This window comes from Pinus tabuliformis, chromosome 3_1 (genome assembly GCF_031772625.1).
Source record: "Pinus tabuliformis cultivar Carrire ecotype Pingquan chromosome 3_1, CPIR1, whole genome shotgun sequence".
Taxonomy (NCBI): domain Eukaryota; kingdom Viridiplantae; phylum Streptophyta; class Pinopsida; order Pinales; family Pinaceae; genus Pinus; species Pinus tabuliformis.
In genome coordinates, this window is record NC_142301.1 from 447982988 (window position 1) to 448001370 (window position 18383).

Consider the following 18383-nt stretch of genomic DNA (forward strand, 5'->3'; position numbering starts at 1 on the left):
GCCGTCTAGGTGTCCATCTTCCTTATGTCCAAGGAACCACGGACAAGATTGCTCAGATCCTTAAGAGGTATGAGATTCCCTCAACCTTTAGGCCCCTTAGCACCATCCGCAATTCCCTCTGATCGGTGAAAGATCCCATTAACCTTAAGGACATGAAGGGTGTCTACTTGATCCCTTGTTCTTGTGGGACCCCCTATATTGGGGAAACTAGGCGCTCCATCCATCAGAGGATCAACGAACATGCAGCCAACCTAAGACATGGGAGATCCAAGTCTTTAGCGTTGGCAGAGCATGCAGAAAAGACCAAGCATCAGGTGTGTATAGAGGAGGCCAAGGTTGTCGCCAAAGTTGCTCAGTTCCATCATCGTAAATTCAGGGAAGCTATTCAGATTGAAAGAAGGCCGAACAATCTCAATAGAGATGACAGCTGGAAGATCAGTAGATGTTGGATCCCCGCCCTTTCATCCTAGTCTTTCTCTCCCTCCCCCCGCTTTCTCATCTTCTTTGCTTTCATTTAGGTTTGTCCTTCTTGTTTTAGGCCTTTTCCGGTCCTTCTCCTTCTTTTTTATGTTAGGCGCTCTTTCTATTTACTTCTTCCTGATAGATATTTATGGATATGATCATAACTATTATTATATTAATATGATCGTAGCTATTATATATTATTATTAATTTATTTATTATTATTATTATTATTTATTTATTTTTATTTCTTTTCACGTTCTTAATTAGTTTTATTCTGTTTTATTTTTTAGGATTAGTACTATATAATTACTATAACTAACTATCACCTTAAATTACCTTATAAATATTTTTATGAAAGTAAGGTCCTTTATCTAATTAATTGCCATTAAATTTATATAAATAAGAAACTTTTTAGCCGACCAAGAAGTTATCACTATTTAAAATTATTTCTTTTAAAGGTTTCTAGTTATTATAACTAACTAGCCTACCTTATATATTTTTATATATTGACCCTTTCCCCTTAATTTACATTTTATATTATACCTTTCAACTAACTCTTATTTTATATATATATATATATATATATATATATATATATATATATATTATTAACTTTCTAATAATATATAGGTATTATAACTAACTATCAGGCTAAAATTGCCTCACATATATATATATATATATATATATATATATATATATATATATATAAGTCATGTCCTTAATATAATTATTTCCCTTATAAGTCACAATTCTTATTAAACTAATAACAAAATCAACATCTATAATTATTTCTTTTATATAATCTAAATAACTCCCATTAAATTATCATTTTGACTTTTTGACTACAGTCCCTACGTCAAAATTAGTCGTTGATCAAGATAGCCGTTGGAGGCTCTGCTCAGACTATTTAGCATGCATAGCTGGATCTGTTTCTTCAACTTGTCTTGACGATGAGCCACACTGGTTGGTTCGAAACTCGTCGACAAATGTCTCTCTTTATGTGATTTACGCCCAAGTTCTACTTATAAATAAAATGGATCACAGAAGCCTCAATTCAACAATTAATTAAATGTGGTTGATATACGTTGAAGGCTTCATTTATATCTACCACACAAACGATTGATAAATATATAATAATAAAAATAATATTAAAAAAATATAACAATAGAAGTATTATTATTATAATTATAATTAATAATTAATTAACAATTAAATAATAAAAATAATAATCAAAATAACCAATATAAATATAAATATAAATAAGAAATATTAATTATTAATTAATTATTTAGTTAGTAATATTAATTAAATAATTATTAATAAGCATTAATTATTAATAAATAATTAACAATTAAATTAGATAATAACATCTCATTCACTTATGTATTTAAAATAACGAAAACACAAAAACAACGAAACAAAACATCAAATTAATCAACGTCACCCGAACTAGTTAATTGCGTTGAGTGGTCGTAAGAGATAAACCGGAATAGAAAGGTGTGTGATTTGGAGTTCTTTAATGAGGTGGAGGAATTACCTGGACGGTCAAAAGTGGTTGGAATCTGGGTAAAAAATTTCAAAAAGTTTTGTAATATAACTTGGATTTACAAAAATCCTTCTGAATTTTCTCTAAATATGATCAGAATTTCTGATAACTTTCTAAGCAACTCCTCCGCCTCGTTAGACTACGCAGTGTGATGTGGGTAAATATATGCACCTTGCATTTAATGCGCGCTTTAATAAATGGTGTCTATTAAAATTTGATGAGAGTTTGTAAAATAATGTATAAATCAATAAAAATATATTATTTTTAATATAGTCTTATTTTTTATTTAAATAATAAATAATATATTGAAATTGGATAAGAAGTTGTATATTAAATGCTGAGGACCGTCACGAATTTTAATCTTCATTGTAAAATGTTACAAAATGTTATTTTAATTTTCATGGCAAAATGTTAAATTTATTTGGAGATTAATGATGTTATGAGTTTTATATATATGTGTATTTATTTATTTACGTGACATATTTTATAGAATTTATTATCTGAAGTTCATTTAAATTTATTTTTAAAATAATTATTCAGTTTCTCACAAATTTAAATGTATTTTTATTTTAATGTAAATATTAAATTATTATTTTTTTCAAAAGAAAAAATGTTAATAATTTTCATTAAATTGAAAAAACAAATACATATTTCATAAAGATTTAATAACCTGACATTTAATGCTGGATAAAAATTAATATATAAATCCATCATGTATTTGTCTATGTGAACACAAAAAACAGTATAATATGCGTTGGCTAATTTACGAGATATTACATCATAATGAGAGGAAGCTATCTTCCTACATCCAATTTAAAAAATGTTGCATATTACCGGGGGCATCTATATGTTGTACCAAAAAGGAAAATAGAACAAAAAAAAAGTGTAGTTTGTTACTCAATGTGGAAGGTGCTCTCCTCCCAGATGTAGCCCTGTAGATATTTTGATAATGAAAATAATGAGATTTGTTTGGAGTTTGTTATCACTTAAAAATTCTAATGCCAAAAATTTCTCATACTAGCTTGATGACAAAGGTCAGTGCTAGTCTAAGTTTATTTTTTGTTTTTTACTTAGAGTCTAAGTCTTAGAGGGTCTTGAGTCAAGGATGCATTCTCCTTCATCACTGTTCATTCTCATTCATCACCAGTCTCATAGCCAGGTGTCAGTTTGGTTTTAAAAAAAAATTACTATGTACCACAAAGCCTTTTAGGTGATTTTGTAGCGAATGTAACCATCCTGAAGTGTTTTCGCAGCGCATTAATCCTTTTTGACAATTTTTGCAGCGCAAAAGTCCTTTAGGTGATTTCGCAGCGAAATAGTCCATTAGGTGATTTCGCAGCGCGATACGTTATTAGGTGATTTCGCAGCGCATAATTCAAAATTTACACTGACCGCGCTGCGAAATCGGAGATTCGTGCATTCCGCAGCGAATCTTTCCCAACTGTCAAATCTGTCAAGTTAATCTATGGCTGCGTCATTCATTGTCAGTTTGTGCACTCCACATATCACGTCCAACCGCTTATCTCCATTATTACAACCACCACGTACGTTGATACACATGGAATACAAGTTCCAAGGAAAGCCAGGTATGCACAGTTTTAATGATGATTGTAAGCCTTGCATGAGAAACAAATCTGCAAGATTTCAATTTGAAAAAACATTGTCATCAAGCGAGGCAGCAATTCAAGCGAGGCAACTATTAGGCGAGGCAGAGTTTGGAGTTTGAGCAGTGCTAGCATTTCCAGCCTCCATTACAATGAATCTTCATGGAGGGATCGACAGAAAGGAAAGATCACAGATTAGGCAAATGTCTGAGAAACGAGCCTGAAGGTTTAGACATAACCTTGAAGAACAGAGAAGTCGAGCATGCATTTAAACAAGCTGGATGTTGGAATTTTTGCAAGAAGCTTCAGGGAGGTCATGCACAAGTTACTAAGGAATTTGCACTGAATTTCACAGGACTAAACTCAAAGGTTGGCATGCTGGAATTGCAGGTCTCACCAGACATGATATCCACAGTTACAGAAATTCCAAGAGGGCAAGAAAATTGGTTCAAGAATTTCAAATTTGACATGAACCCATGCAAAGAATTTCTAAAGCAGGAGTTCATTAACTCAGATTTGAGCAAGTCTGTTCCTAGAAGTTATGTTAAAGAATCATATGCCCATTTTCTTACTTGTATACAGAAGTATCTGACCTGTGAAGGGAGATATAACAAAGTGTATTCATACCATTTTAAACTTCTGTTGCATTTCACAGGGAAAACATCTATTGATCTACCTTTTTACTTATTCCGCAGCTTAAGTAAAATGTGTGACAAGGTACAACTGAGAAAAGAAGCCTGTGAGACTTCATTGTTCCACCATGGCTTGGTTAAGTTGATTGTTCTACATGAACTCCAGAGGGTAGGCAGAGACTGGGACACATTTATATTCATGTCCGGTTTCAAAAGCAAGACCGGTCTCAGCCCTCAAGCTGCAAAAGAACCTTCAACAACAACCGGTCCTCAAGCAGAAACAAGAGCCAAGAGGATTTCAAAGTTAAAGGCAAGGAAACAAGTTGGAGAGTCTACCAAGCCACTGACTATTCAGGATACACCCCAGCAATCAATTAAAGAGAAAACTCAGGTCAAAGAAACTGCACATGAATCAAGCACAGGTGGAGGAGTTCAAAGAAGAAGAACTAGGAGCCAGGTGGCTAAAGAAAAAGGTAAGTCAGTGAGTATTGAAGAAAACCCTGTTTCAAAGGGAGACTTAAATTATTTATTGCAAGCAATTGACATTGAAGAGTCCCCACTAGTTCAAGATGAGTTGATGTAGTCAGGAAAAGAGGAGGCTAAGAAGGTCAAAGCCTCAAAGAAACTCAAGTTTGATGATCAAGTTGATCAATTTGTTTTTAAGCCCAGGAGGCCCATAACAAGGAAGTTCAAACAAGTACAGGAGGTACCATCAAGAGCTGATGAAACAGGGGAGGTGACATGGCTTCATGAAAGAAAGGATAAAGGCAAAATAGTTGCCACTCAAGAAGAAGGTAGTGTGGAAGATTTGAAAAGGAGATTGGAATCTGCCAACTTTGAAATTGCTAGATTGAAGAAAGCTACTAGGAAATTTGCAACTAAGGAGGCTTATTTCAACCAAATGCAAGCTCAGTGGGAGGACCAAACATTTCAAATTCCTGAGGTGGTTGATTTTAATGTTCAATTCCGTAGCTGGACTACTCCTGCAATAAAAGAAGCTCAATTTATTAGAAAAGTCAATACAAACCTCAGGTCTGGGATCAAAGTAATGAAGAAACAAATTGAAGACTTAAAGATACAATTGAACCAGCAAAAAGAATCTCCATAAAGAAATCTCACTTCAAGTAAGGATATGTTTCAAAGTTTTGATGGTTCTACTTGGTATAATATTTTCAAACATTCCCATTCAGTTTTGGAAGGTCTTGGAATAGTTGAAAGAATGTTTAAACAACAAAGTGCTCAAATAGCAAAGTTTTGGGTTGAAACTGTGATTTTTGAAACAACTCAGCAGTTTCGTAGCGCGCTACGAAACTGCTGAAGCTAAACAATCCAATATCAATAAACCGGTTTTGAAACATAAGCGGGAATTTTGAAAGGGGAATGTATACAAGGCATCATCTGAAGCTATAAACATTCAACCAGGTCAAGACGGGTGGAGAAAATATGGATTCGAATCCAACTTTAAATTTTTGTCATAAAGTGAGCACATTTACCACAGCTGAAGATAGGTCAAAACAACTTGAAAGATTTTTTGCCTTTACACATAAAAGAGGTGGACAACACATCAAGGACGTGGCCATCTGTTACATTTTGGATAATCAAGGATAAAGGACATGCTTCTTTGGATTCGAAAATTTTGAGGCAAACTAAAGACTCATGAGCAAGGGTAGTTTCCTATGTTTCAGGGAAATGGAGAAGATGTGACATTGAAGACCAGCATGGAGTTTTGAACATTCATCACAGCCAAACTAAAAAAGGACCAGATGTCAAAGAACGAGAATGTTTGTAATCAAGGCTATTATTAGAATAATAAGGAGTTAGATTCCTACTTGATTTAAATCTCTAGAAAGTCTAGTTACAATTTGTTATATTTAATAGGCAGTTAAGAGTTGAACAGGTGTCATTAGAAATAGATTTTGAGTTCCCCTTAGGTTTGAGGAGGAATCTCAGTCAGGTATAATAACTTTATAAATAGGAGAAAGGAAAAGGTAATCTGGGTTGGAAGTTTATGTAAAAAAGCTATGTTGTCAAGCTTATGTAAAGATTGTTTCTTTGGTAATACAGTAAATGGCTTCTGCTACTCAAGAATCATAGTGACTTCAATGTATGAATTCCTCTTGTCGTCTTTCATGTTATATACAGTATTATGAGTACTTGATTACTTAGAAATCACTTGCAGTGTTCTAATTTCCTTCATATGCTCAAATACTGTCCCTTTTGTGTCTGCTGTACTTTATCTATATTGAAGTCTGAATGCCTTGATTTTATTGCAAAGCCAATTCACTGTTGATGCTAAATGACATATGACTCCATGAGCCCAATGGATGCTTGTTAATTCAGATTTTACCAGCCTCATTCCTATTTGTTTTATAAAGAGTTAGCCATCTCAATTATAATCACAAACCTTAAATCCTTTGAGAGAGCCCTCTCAGGCTAAGGAGGCTAAGCCTTAGCTGAAAGACTGGTCTGAAACAGTTGCTTGAAGTCTTCTTGGTCTGCAGCCTTCCAGGGCCTGATTTTGAGATAACAGAGTCCTTGTATGGAGACAGTATCTGCAACCTTGTTTTGTTCGCTGAAGCAATGGTAGAAGAGAAACCTAAAATGTTTTTTGAAATGATCAGTGTGTGACAACCAGTGTAGCAAATTAGGGATATATAGGTTTGTCTTGTCATTTTCTCAGTTGATAATAACCTTGGCAACTGTGATATATTTAATCTTCTAGCCTAGACCAGAAGACCCATAAAGCTAAAGCTTCAGCAGCAGTATTGGAGCCCTCTCCACCATACCCAAAAAGTTTGACATGTGAAACAGGCCGTTCCAAATATAAAACTGCACCGTAATGACATTTTCCATATTGTGTTGCGTTGTCGAACAAACCAAAAGGATAATGTAATAAGATATTACTAGACAATTTCTTGTTTAGACTTTGTAGACTTTTTTGCCTCGGCTTCGGAGAAAAATTTGACTCTTTTTGCATCGTCTTCAGTGAAAAACCCCCCAAAAATGTATTATATTGATTTTGCAAGTAATTCTGTCAATGTCCAGGGGGAACCCTCAAATATCTTCACGTTCCTCACACGCGAAATGCCCCAAAAATAAAACAAGGAAGATCCCTGAAAGAGAAACAATGCTTTGTCCACCATTGAAAACAAGGTTCTATAGAAGGGAAACACCATCCATTTTGTAAAGTATATGCCTGTAACACCATGCACAATGTTCTTTGATTATGTAAGCAATGATTTTTGAGATCAACTTGTAGGATATATTACAAAGTGAGATAGGGTGGAAATCTCTTAAAGTTTTCGGGCATGAGGATTTAGGAGTATACAACTTTCCATGTATACGTCAACAAAATAACGAACAACTTCCTTTTGGATAGTGTCAGAGTCAAAGAACACATCTCTAACATCTTACTCAATCTGCCATATAGTGTTTATCCTCCTCTGGTGTGTGGCTCATCTTTGATAAAACTTTGTATTTTTGTCTCCAATGGCTATCCATATAGCCCAACTTTTAAGTCTCCCTGATTCCTCCTGAGTTTTAAGAATATGGTTTGTTTGTTTGTTTTTTTTTTTTTTCCAAATTTTTTAGAGAGGATCAAAGTTAAGTTAACTTATTTAAATGTATTCTCATTTTAATGTGGAAATTAAATTTATTTTGAGTATCAAATCATTATAAAAATGAAATAATTAATTTAGAGTATATTTTATGATTTATCTTATTTAATTGATTTTACTTTTTAATAGTAATATTTTTTTTTGATGAAAGTAGATTTTTTCCCCTCAAGATATTTTTTAAATACATAAATAAATTTAGTAGTCTAAAAAAAAATATTTGAAGCTTGAGTATTGTGTAAATCACATCACTCAAACTTATTATTCCAAGAAATCTCTAATAAATTAGAAAAATTAAAAATATCAACTCGACTTTAATTTAGTCATTTCAAATATCTAATACTTTTAACTATATATATTAAAAAATGAAAATTATGGAACTTCTGCGTTAAAATATCTATTTTTTATTTAAATAAATAAAAAATAAAAATATCTAAATTACTTATTAATATTTTTATTTTTATTTTTATTTTTAATTTCTTAAATATTAATTTTATTTTTAATTTGAAAAAAATATAAAACATAATTTAATATTATTTAATTCAATACTAAACATGCTCCTCCTAATCCATGTCTTGAAGAGTCTATAGGAACGGGCACCACGCAAGCCTAAGTGACTAGTTGAAGGTAGATAACGACCTACCCAACTAATAGTTAAAGCAAGCCCCACAATTCCTTGGAGGAGGAACAATACTAGTGAAGTCGAAATCATGTTGTCTTATGGTTAATGCTTGTGAAATGAATGGTTTATATAAATAATAGTAAATGTTATCATTAGAAGAGATGTAAAGTTTGCTGAAAATATATCGACCTTTCGAGACTAGTTCGGCGGATGTGCCACCTCTCTCTATCCCTTCTACTTATGAAAATATTTCTTCTTCAAATAATGACAGCGAGGATGACAATCCTCTCCCACCTTCTCAGGATTCTCCTTTAGCTCCTCAGCTTCGAAAATGGGTCTATGCTACTCGAGATGCAGTAGGTGCTCTTATAGGTGATCCTACAGGTCAGCGACGTATACGTTCTCAGTTTGATAGAACCTCTTCTTTACTGGCTCAAGCTTCAAAAAATTATGATCCTGACACTTTTGCAGAAGCTTCAAGCCATCCAGATTGGGATGCATCTATGAATGAAGAATATTGTTCATTATTGACAAATGATACATGGGATTTTGTTCCTCTTCCAAAGGGACGAAAACTTATTAGATGCAAATGGGTTTATAGAACCAAGTATGGACCAGATGGAAAAGTTGATAAACATAAAGCTCGTCTTGTTGCTAAGGGTTTTTCACAAGTTGAAGGCATTGACTATACTGAAACTTTCTCCCCTGTTGCCAAAATGAACTCTATCTACCTTGTTCTTTCCCTTGCTGCCTCTTTCAAATGGGAAGTCCATTAGATGGATGTTAAATCTGCCTTTTTGCATGGGGACTTGCATGAAGAAATCTATATGGAACAACCTCCTGGCTTTATACAAACAGACTCCAGCCTTGTATGTCGGCTTAAGAAATCCCTTTATGGTCTCAAGCAAGCCCCTTGGGCTTGGTATGCCAAAATGGATAGCTTTCTTTTAGATACTGGCTTTTCTAGGTGTCATTCTGACAATATTGTCTACACCAAGAAAGTGGGTAAGTCTCTTATCATTATTGTTCTTTATGTTGATGATCTTATCCTTACTAGTAGTGATCCCAACCTTATAAACCATGTGAAGTCTAGCCTTAAAAAGCAATTTGAAATGACAGACTTAGGACACTTGCATTATTTTCTTGGTCTTCAAGTCTTGCAATCCAAGGAAGGTATTTCCCTTTCCTAGTCTAAGTATGCCTGTGATCTTCTATGCCACTTTCACATGGAAGACTGTAAGTCAGCCCCTTCTCCCTTTCAGTCTGGAGCCAAACTTTCAGTCACTTGTACTTCCCTTGAAGTTGATGCTACCTTATACCGTTAGCTTGTAGGAAAACTTTTGTATATGACCCATACCCGTCCTGACCTTTCCTTTGTTGTTGGCCTTATTTCTCAGTTTATGCAAAACCCAAATGAAAGTCATCAGAAAGCAGTTAAAAGAATACTTCGTTATGTTCGAGGTATAGTTAGTTTGGGATTCATTACAGTGCAGAAGCATCTCCTCTATTGGTTGGTTTCATTGATTCTGATTGGGCTGGTGACCTTGATGATTGGAAGTCTACTCCAGGTTATGTCTTCATTCTTGGTTTTGGACCTATTACATGGGCTTGCAAGAAACAAAGTGCCATTTCTCTTTTTTTCAGCAGAAGCAGAGTATCGTGGCGCCATAGAAGCTAGTAAGGAAGCCCTGTGGCTTCATGAGATCCTATGAGAGTTTGGCTTTCAGTAGCAGCATCCGACTACACTTTGGTGTGATAATCAAAGTGTCATTCAGCTATGCAAAGATCTAGTCCAACATCAGCGCAACAAACACATTGAACTACACATGCACTTCATCAGAAAGCCCATTCATGACTATGTTCTTGAAGTGCAATATTGTTCAACCAATGATCAAGTTGCAAACATCTTTAAAAAGGCTCTCATAGAGGCGAAGTTTACTAAACTTCGATTTATGGTTGAAGTTCAAGAAGTTGTCACTAAGGGGGGATAGGCTCTAATGCCTCTTTTCTTCTCCTATTGTGTCATATTTGTACATTATTCAATCCTATCACAAGTTTTTCTTAAGGGGGGATGCTAGGATATTCCAACTCATAGGAAATAGTTAAGTATAACATGGTCTAGTGTAGAGTTAGGTAAAATGTGTTTATTTACTATGTACATTTGTAACTTACAATCCGATGGTCACAATATGTTCTAGACATAAAGTGATATGACGGTTTATTCTCTCCTCAGTATTACCGACACTTGATTTGTGGCTTAATACTCGATCGGTCCATGATCTCTATTTAAAGAGCATGGAGGGTCATTTGTAGGGTGACCATTCATGAGAGAAGCTTATTTAAATTTTCTTTTTTTTTATTAATAAATTACCTGAAGTGGCTGCATTGGCTCAGGACGTGGACTGTTTCCGTATTTGAGGGTTTTAACCACATCAAGAATACTGTTATATTGATCTGTGATCTGTGTGAGCAATGTCCTTTAGTGTTCTATCTGAAGAACTTACCCTGTAAATTCCTACAATAATAATATAGAAATATAATATAATATATATTGATTTATAAAATAGAATTATTAAAAATTAAAAGAAATTAATTAAAATGAAAAAATAATTACTTTAAATTCTATATATTATTTAAAAAAAATCCTATAATAATTATATATTTTTATTAAAAAACATTTTTTCATTATTCAATTTATTCAATTACATTTTTTATATATATATATATATATATATATATATATATATATATATAACATTTTCTATGTTTTCTTTTCCTAACTTAAATTTCTATGTTTTCTTATAATAACTTAAATTTTTAATGATAATGCATATCAATTATATAATGAATATATAATCTCATCGGAAATGATCTTGCGTTCTTGGGTAAATAGGAGTTGGGAGGTTTAGGCTATAAATTTTGAAAAGGTGGTTGATAGTATTGATGTCCAAAGACATTGCAAATTTTTTTTTTTACATTTTCTCGTTCATATAAAGAAAATTCAATATAACATTGATAAAGAAGAACGCATTCATATAAATTTAGGTGGTAGGTTTATCATATCCTGTAAATATGAAGTATTAAGATTGCAAGTTTAATGTATCCTCATTGTTTTTGGTGCATGTTCCCCGATATGGAATCTTATAATACAATTAGAAGTATTTAAGCTTCTGCAAAAATAAATAATTGTATTGAAAAACTAAATTTGTTTTCAAGAAAAAGACATTTATATTTGTTCTTAACCTTGGTGCAATTGACAATATGGATAGATATTTGAGTAATTATCTTAGAGCATTATGCAAGATTCGATTTTTATTCTCATTTATATTTGATTATAGAGATTTTTTTATTTAAAAAATCATAAATAAAATATTTTGAATCGTAAAAAGTCAACATAATAACCGATATCCTTATTATTTGTACCATGGGTTTTATAAAGAATTTGCAACCACTGTCATAAATTTATAGCCAAGAACTTCAAAATTTTAGTGAGAAATTCCAATTTTGGTATAAAATGAAAATTCAAACTGTCCATTTTGTCTAACCAACTTCACAGTTTACCCATTCTAAAATTTCATAACAAAGTGATGGTTTACATTTAAAAAAAAATTAGGAAATCAAATATGCTCATCTGCATCCCTGATCCAAATAGTGTTAACATATATTCTCATCCCAATACATTTTTTATCAATTTCTAATACGTTGGAGCGAATGGCTACGCACCTCTTCACCTGCTCCATGAAAATTATGAACTCTTTTTCGCATTTTCTCCACATTTTCTCTTGAGTTTGTGTGAACTGTAAATTTTGGTATCCAATGATAAAGCAAAATTATTAACTACGCTGTTAAACTTGTTATTAGAGAGTGGAAGCAGTTTCTTCGTAAAATAAATAATAATTTAATTTAAATGGCTGTTTTTACATTTGAAATTGAAAAAAAGGTAACTTTTCATTTCTCAAACTATCAATTTAATCTATTTGTGACTTAGAAAAATATTGGGGATTATCAAATCTGAACAGCAAACCATTTTTATTTATAATAAATTAATTTAAATGCCTGTTTTTATATAAGACCATATTAGTATTTTATTAATATAATCTTAGCATCTCATTAATATAATCAAATTTCTTATATTCTAATCATATTAATATCATCTCAACCAATCAAATTTCGTAGATTTTAATCCCTCTGTGAGAGAAATCCCTATGTGAGTAAACCTAAACAAACAAAATGACTCTACGGTTATTTAAATAAATAAAACGATTGACTGTCTCTCTAAGTTTCGTGTTCATTTGCAGTGTCGTGTCCAGTGCAGGTTCTGCATTTGTATATGGCCTCTCTCTTTTGTTTTCCCTCCGAGTGTCGTGTCCAATGCAAATTCTGTCTTCGAATTTAACACATATTATGGGACAAATTATTTTGCAATACAACGCCTTGTGCCATTTGTTGTTCTTGTTTTGATACCTACATTCCAAAAACTGAACACTCAATGGATACGATGATGATGCAGCTACATATATTGCAATACAAATATTATTAAATTAAATCAATTTATTATGTCATCACACCAACCCAAACAATAGCGATGGGGTGTTAGAATTCTGTCCACATCAGAAAGGTTGCAGTCACACATCTGCAAACTGATCAATGAATCATCATGCCCCTCTAAATATGTTGTCAAACAATAAAAATAATTTTGAGGACTGGATTTTCTCAATCATATCACAATGCCAAACTCAGCCTCATGTCCTGGATTGCCACTATTGAACATGAGCATTTCCTGAGGTACAGACGGAGGCTCCACTAATTTTGTTGCTGTTGCTTTGGTGGGCTCATATCCAATATCATTTGCAGCTTTGAATCAATGGCCGATGGAAACCTGCAACCATGAGAAGTAGATGTCAATGGCACCACAGGGAGATTCTCACAATTACACATTTCCATCATGAAGCCATCAGGGTCATGAATGAACAACTGATCCACGTATAATCCCCCTTCCTCTACTCTGCGTTTTGCATACTTTATTTCCATGTCTTGCAGCTTCATCTCCACCACCTGCATGCTCTCACACTGCACATATGCAATCCACAATCAAATATATTTATCAAACAATCTCAATCTCAATAATATGATCAGAGAATTGCAAAAACCATGATCAATATGAGAAATTTGACTCCTCAGTGTATCTATACCTGGAAGGATAGGTGATTATCCCTTGGATTAATCTCAGATTTCTTGGGTAAATCCTCTGGATTGTTAATCTGTAGCAAATGTATGCCAACTCCATAGTTGAACAGCCTGCACAATCATCAAAACTGTAAGACTCTTTTTGCATCTGTGGTGACATAAACAAAAACAGTGGTTTAAACTGTGGTTAACAGGCAGGCAGAATTGAAAAGAAATATAGTTACCAAGCTCCACCGAAATCAAAAGAGCGGGGCCTATTAATAGGAACAAATCCTAGCACATTCTCGTAGAAATTAATGGAATCCTCAACAGACTTGCAGAGGAGAGAAATATGATTGAGGGAAGTTAGAGGCAGGGCTCCTCCCACGTATTTCACCATATCTACCGAATCTTAAAAGCGGAATTCCACGAAAAAAAATGGGGTATAGGTGAGAGGATGGATACACACAAATAATGAAGAAATGAATTCGCGGATGAACAGGCCTCAGACACATCTACTGGTGAGAACGTAAGTGGTTATCTTTATTTATATATAGTAGTCAAATCCCCATGGCGGACAGGCAGATACTTATTGACACGTGGCAGTTTTTTTTTAAAAGATGACTTGTCTTCATGGAATCGAGGGTCAATAATGGTGCTCGCTCGAAAATGTGTAATGTGATATTCGTGGATTTGTTCAACTCGTAAGCAGAGACGTGAAGGACAGAGCAAAGGTTGACGTGACTTCACAAAGATATGGTGTCGCCTAACTGTGTTCCACAATGGTTGGTTGTTTCTAAGAATTTGTGTAGGGCTTTAAGCAAATTTGTATTAAAACACTGACAACCAATAGTAGGGTAGAAATCAAATTCCCATCTAAGAGGTACTTATAAGAGGGATGGCGGCCCGATAGAATAGCACGATAGGGCCTTTCGCTGTAGCTCGTGGACTTAACCTGAGCGAGACGGGGTGAGTAGTAATATACATAATATTCCAGAGTAAAGATACTCCGATTATAAATTTGGCTAAAATTGCTCAGGCTAAAATAAAATATTTTATATAACATTAAAATAATTTATTAAGGAATTTAGACTTCTGTGATCCATAACATTGTTAAGATCTTCGGCAAAATCACATAACCAATCTTTTGTCGACGCGTTTCGAACCAACCAGTGTGGTTCATCGTCAGGACAAGTTGAAGAACCAATCTGGCTTAGCTCGATTAAATATAGTGTGCAGAGACTCCAACGGCTAAAATTCTGTTAATTTGCTAATGAAGACTCACAACAGGTTCATTAGGTCAAATTAGCCTAGAATTTTACGTTAATCTTGACACTAATCGAGAACCTGATTGGTTCTTCAACTTGTCCTGACGATGAACCACACTGGTTGGTTCGAAACGCGTCGACAAAAGATTGGTTATGTGATTTTGCCGAAGATCTTAACAATTAAAATAATTTATTTTAACATTTTTTTTTTTTATATATAAATATATATGAAGTTGATATGAGGTATTAAAATATTAAAAAAAAAAAAAATTAAATATTTTATATATTTTTTAAATATATATAATGTTTTTAAGAAAAACAAATATATTTATGCATCACTTTTAAACTACACCATAAAATGAACATCTCAACTCAATAAATTATATATTGATATATAAAAAAATCAAATTATTATGAAAATATATTTATTATTATAAATTTATAATATTATAGATTAGAATTGAAATCTATATAAAACTAATAACAATTTTTTTTCATGCCCATCCAATTTATAATCATTTAACATATAATTTTATAAAAACCTCTATTATTATTAATATAAACCATTCATTTCACAAGCATTAACCATAAGACAAAAATGGTGTGCGGCTTGCTTTAACTATTATTAGTTGGGTAGGTCGTTATCTACCTTCAACTGGTCACTTAGGCTTGCCTGGTGTTGCGTGGTGTCCGTTCCTATAGACTCTTCAAGACATGGATTAAATTAAATAATATTAGTATTGAATTAAATAATATTAAATTATGTTTTATAGTTTTTTTATAATTAAAAATAAAATTAATATTTAAGAAAATAAAAATAAAAATATTAATGAGTAATTTAGATATTTTTCGTTTTTTTTTTTAAATTAAAATCGAGTTGAATTAATTGATATTTTTAATTTTTCTAATTTATTAGAGATTTCTTGAAATAATAAGTTTGAGTAATATGATTTACACAATATTCAAGCTTTAAATATTTTTTTTAGACTACTAAATTTATTTATGTATTTAAAAAATATCTTAATTGAAGAAAAAAATCTAATTTCATCAAAAAAAAATTATTACTATTAAAAAATAAAATCAATTAAATAAATCATAAAATATACTCTAAATTAATTATTTCATTTTTATAATGATTTGATACTCAAAATAAATTTAATTTCCACGTTAAAATGAGAATACATTTTAATAAGTTAACTTTTATCCTCTCTAAAAGATTTGGAAATTAAAAAAAAAAAAAACGCCATATTCTTAAAATTCAGGAGGAATGAGGGAGACTTAAAATTTTGGCTATATGGATAGCCAGTACAAAGTTTTTTCAGGGATTGGCCACACACCAGAGGAGGATAAACACTATACCCTATTATGTTCACAAAGGTCGATAATGATAAATTGGAAAAACCTATCACCTTCGAAGAGATCAAAAGGGTATTGGGATCTTTCATAAAAGATAATTTATATATTAATTTTTATCTAGCATCATAAATCTTTATGACATTCTTTTTTCAATTTAATGAAAACTATTAACATTTTTTTTTCCAAAAAATAATAATTTAATATCTACATTAAAATGAAAATACATTTAAATTTGTGAAAAACTATATAATTACTTTAAAAATAAATTTGGATAAACTTCAGACAATAAATTCTATATATATATAACTCATAACATCATTAATCTCCAAATAAATTTAACATAACATAGTGCCATGACAATTAAAATAACATTTTTGTAACATTTTACCATGAAGATTAAAATTCGTGACGGTCAGCGATTAATGTACAAGTCCTTATCCAATTTCAATATATTATCTATTATTTAAATAAAAAATAATACTATATTAAAAATATATTTAAATAAAAAATAATACTATATTAAAAATAATATATTTTTATTGATTTATACATTATTTTACAAACTCTCATTAAATTTTAATAGACACCATTGATTATTGGATAAAGCGTGCATTAAATGCAAGGTGCATACGTTTACCCAAATCACACACCTTTCTATTCCGATTTATCGCTTGCGACCACTCAACGCAATTCACTACTTTGGGTGGTGTTGATTAATTTGATGTTTTGTTTCGTTGTTTTGTGTTTTTGTTATTTTAAATACATAAGTGAATGAGATGTTACTCTTTAAGTTAAAGTGATGAAGGTGTTAATGAAATTAAAATTTTAAATTAATTAAATTACATTTGGATTTGGATTGGTATATATTTAGGTTTAAAATGTGTTTGGGGTAGTTTACTTTACGGATGAAATTATATTTTTTATGATGGTTAATTTCAATCAAAATTAGGGAGAGATTTTTAAAAATTTGAATTTAAGTTGTTTAATATGTAGAATTCAAATGCCTCGTGTGGTTTTTGAGAGTGCTGAATTGTACATTTTAAACAACAAAAAAACATATTTCTTGAAATTGTTTTGCTGGATTCTAGTGAAAATGCCCCATGGAGTTTTCCAGAGTGTTGAATCATGCATTCTAAACAACAACAAAAACATCTTTCTTGAAATTGTTTTACTAGATTCTAGTGAAAAAGTCTAATACTTCTATAAGTTATATTATATCTATATCTATATGTAAAATGTAAGATCCATATAAATTAAAAAAAATAATTTATTAATAAGCACATAAAATATTAATACTTAAAATAAATTTACGATATAAGAAGATTTTTAACCATACATATTCACCTTCACTTTACCATACATATTATTAACAAATAAATAGCCTTTGTTACAATATTATGGGCCAACACCATGGCTTTATCAGTACCAGATGCCAAAATCCATATTTAAATTTAATTAATAAGCAAGTAAAAACTTAATATTTACAATAAACTTACAATATAATAATATTTTTAACCATGGATATTCACCCCCACATTACCATGGATATTATTAACTTGTAAATAGATTTTGTTACAAGTCTAATACCATGGCTTATTAATACGAGATTCTCAAAAACCATAACTCATTTCACAATCAAAATAATTTAATTTTATAACATTTTTTTAATTAAATATGAAAGGAAAAAAAAATTATAATTACTTTTGAGATATATTGAAAACCTATATCCTCACCACTATTAAAGACATTTTGTAATATCTGAGAGAGACAGGGGTGGAGAGACAGAGAGTGAGAGAGAGAGAGATGTTGGAGGGGGGACAAATGGAGGTGGGAAAGGGAGAGAGAGGACTCGAGAGAGAGGAAAAAGAATGAGGGAGAGAGGAGATGCAAGAGCCAAGAGAGAATGGTTATTTTTATATGTAAAGTATATAATTTATTTGAGCCCTAAGCAATCCAAGCCTCAAGTAAAGTGACATCATTACCACTTGCAAGAGTTGTATAGAGACTACATGGGCACATCCTAATGTTCACACACATGTATAGAATATATACATGTGGGAAATTAGTTTTATGATGTTAGGTAATCATGGGGGTAGTGCACCATAGT

The 18383-nt window shown here is 31.9% G+C and overlaps 1 protein-coding gene across 1 annotated transcript; it reads right to left on the reverse strand.

The window, feature by feature from the left end:
• Positions 1–12987: 12987 nt before the first annotated feature.
• On the reverse strand, positions 12988–14160 carry LOC149187676 (glyoxylase I 4-like). Its single transcript, XM_089411441.1, has 3 exons — positions 13898–14160; positions 13679–13784; positions 12988–13556 (listed from the first exon to the last, which is right to left on the reverse strand). The coding sequence occupies exons 1-3, from the start codon at positions 14050–14052 to the stop codon at positions 13290–13292; spliced, it is 528 nt and encodes a 175-aa protein (XP_089267567.1). The 5' UTR covers positions 14053–14160; the 3' UTR covers positions 12988–13289.
• Positions 14161–18383: the final 4223 nt, after the last annotated feature.

Bases quoted from the DNA above. Each gene is read 5' to 3' on its own strand.
- LOC149187676 (XM_089411441.1), bottom strand. From the start codon at position 14,052: ATGGTGAAATACGTGGGAGGAGCCCTGCCTCTAACTTCCCTCAATCAT. The intron at 13,785-13,897 runs GTAACTATATTT...ATGATTGTGCAG, and splicing joins TTTGATTTCGGTGGAGCTTG to GCTGTTCAACTATGGAGTTG. The intron at 13,557-13,678 runs GTATAGATACAC...GCATATGTGCAG, and splicing joins ATAATCACCTATCCTTCCAG to TGTGAGAGCATGCAGGTGGT.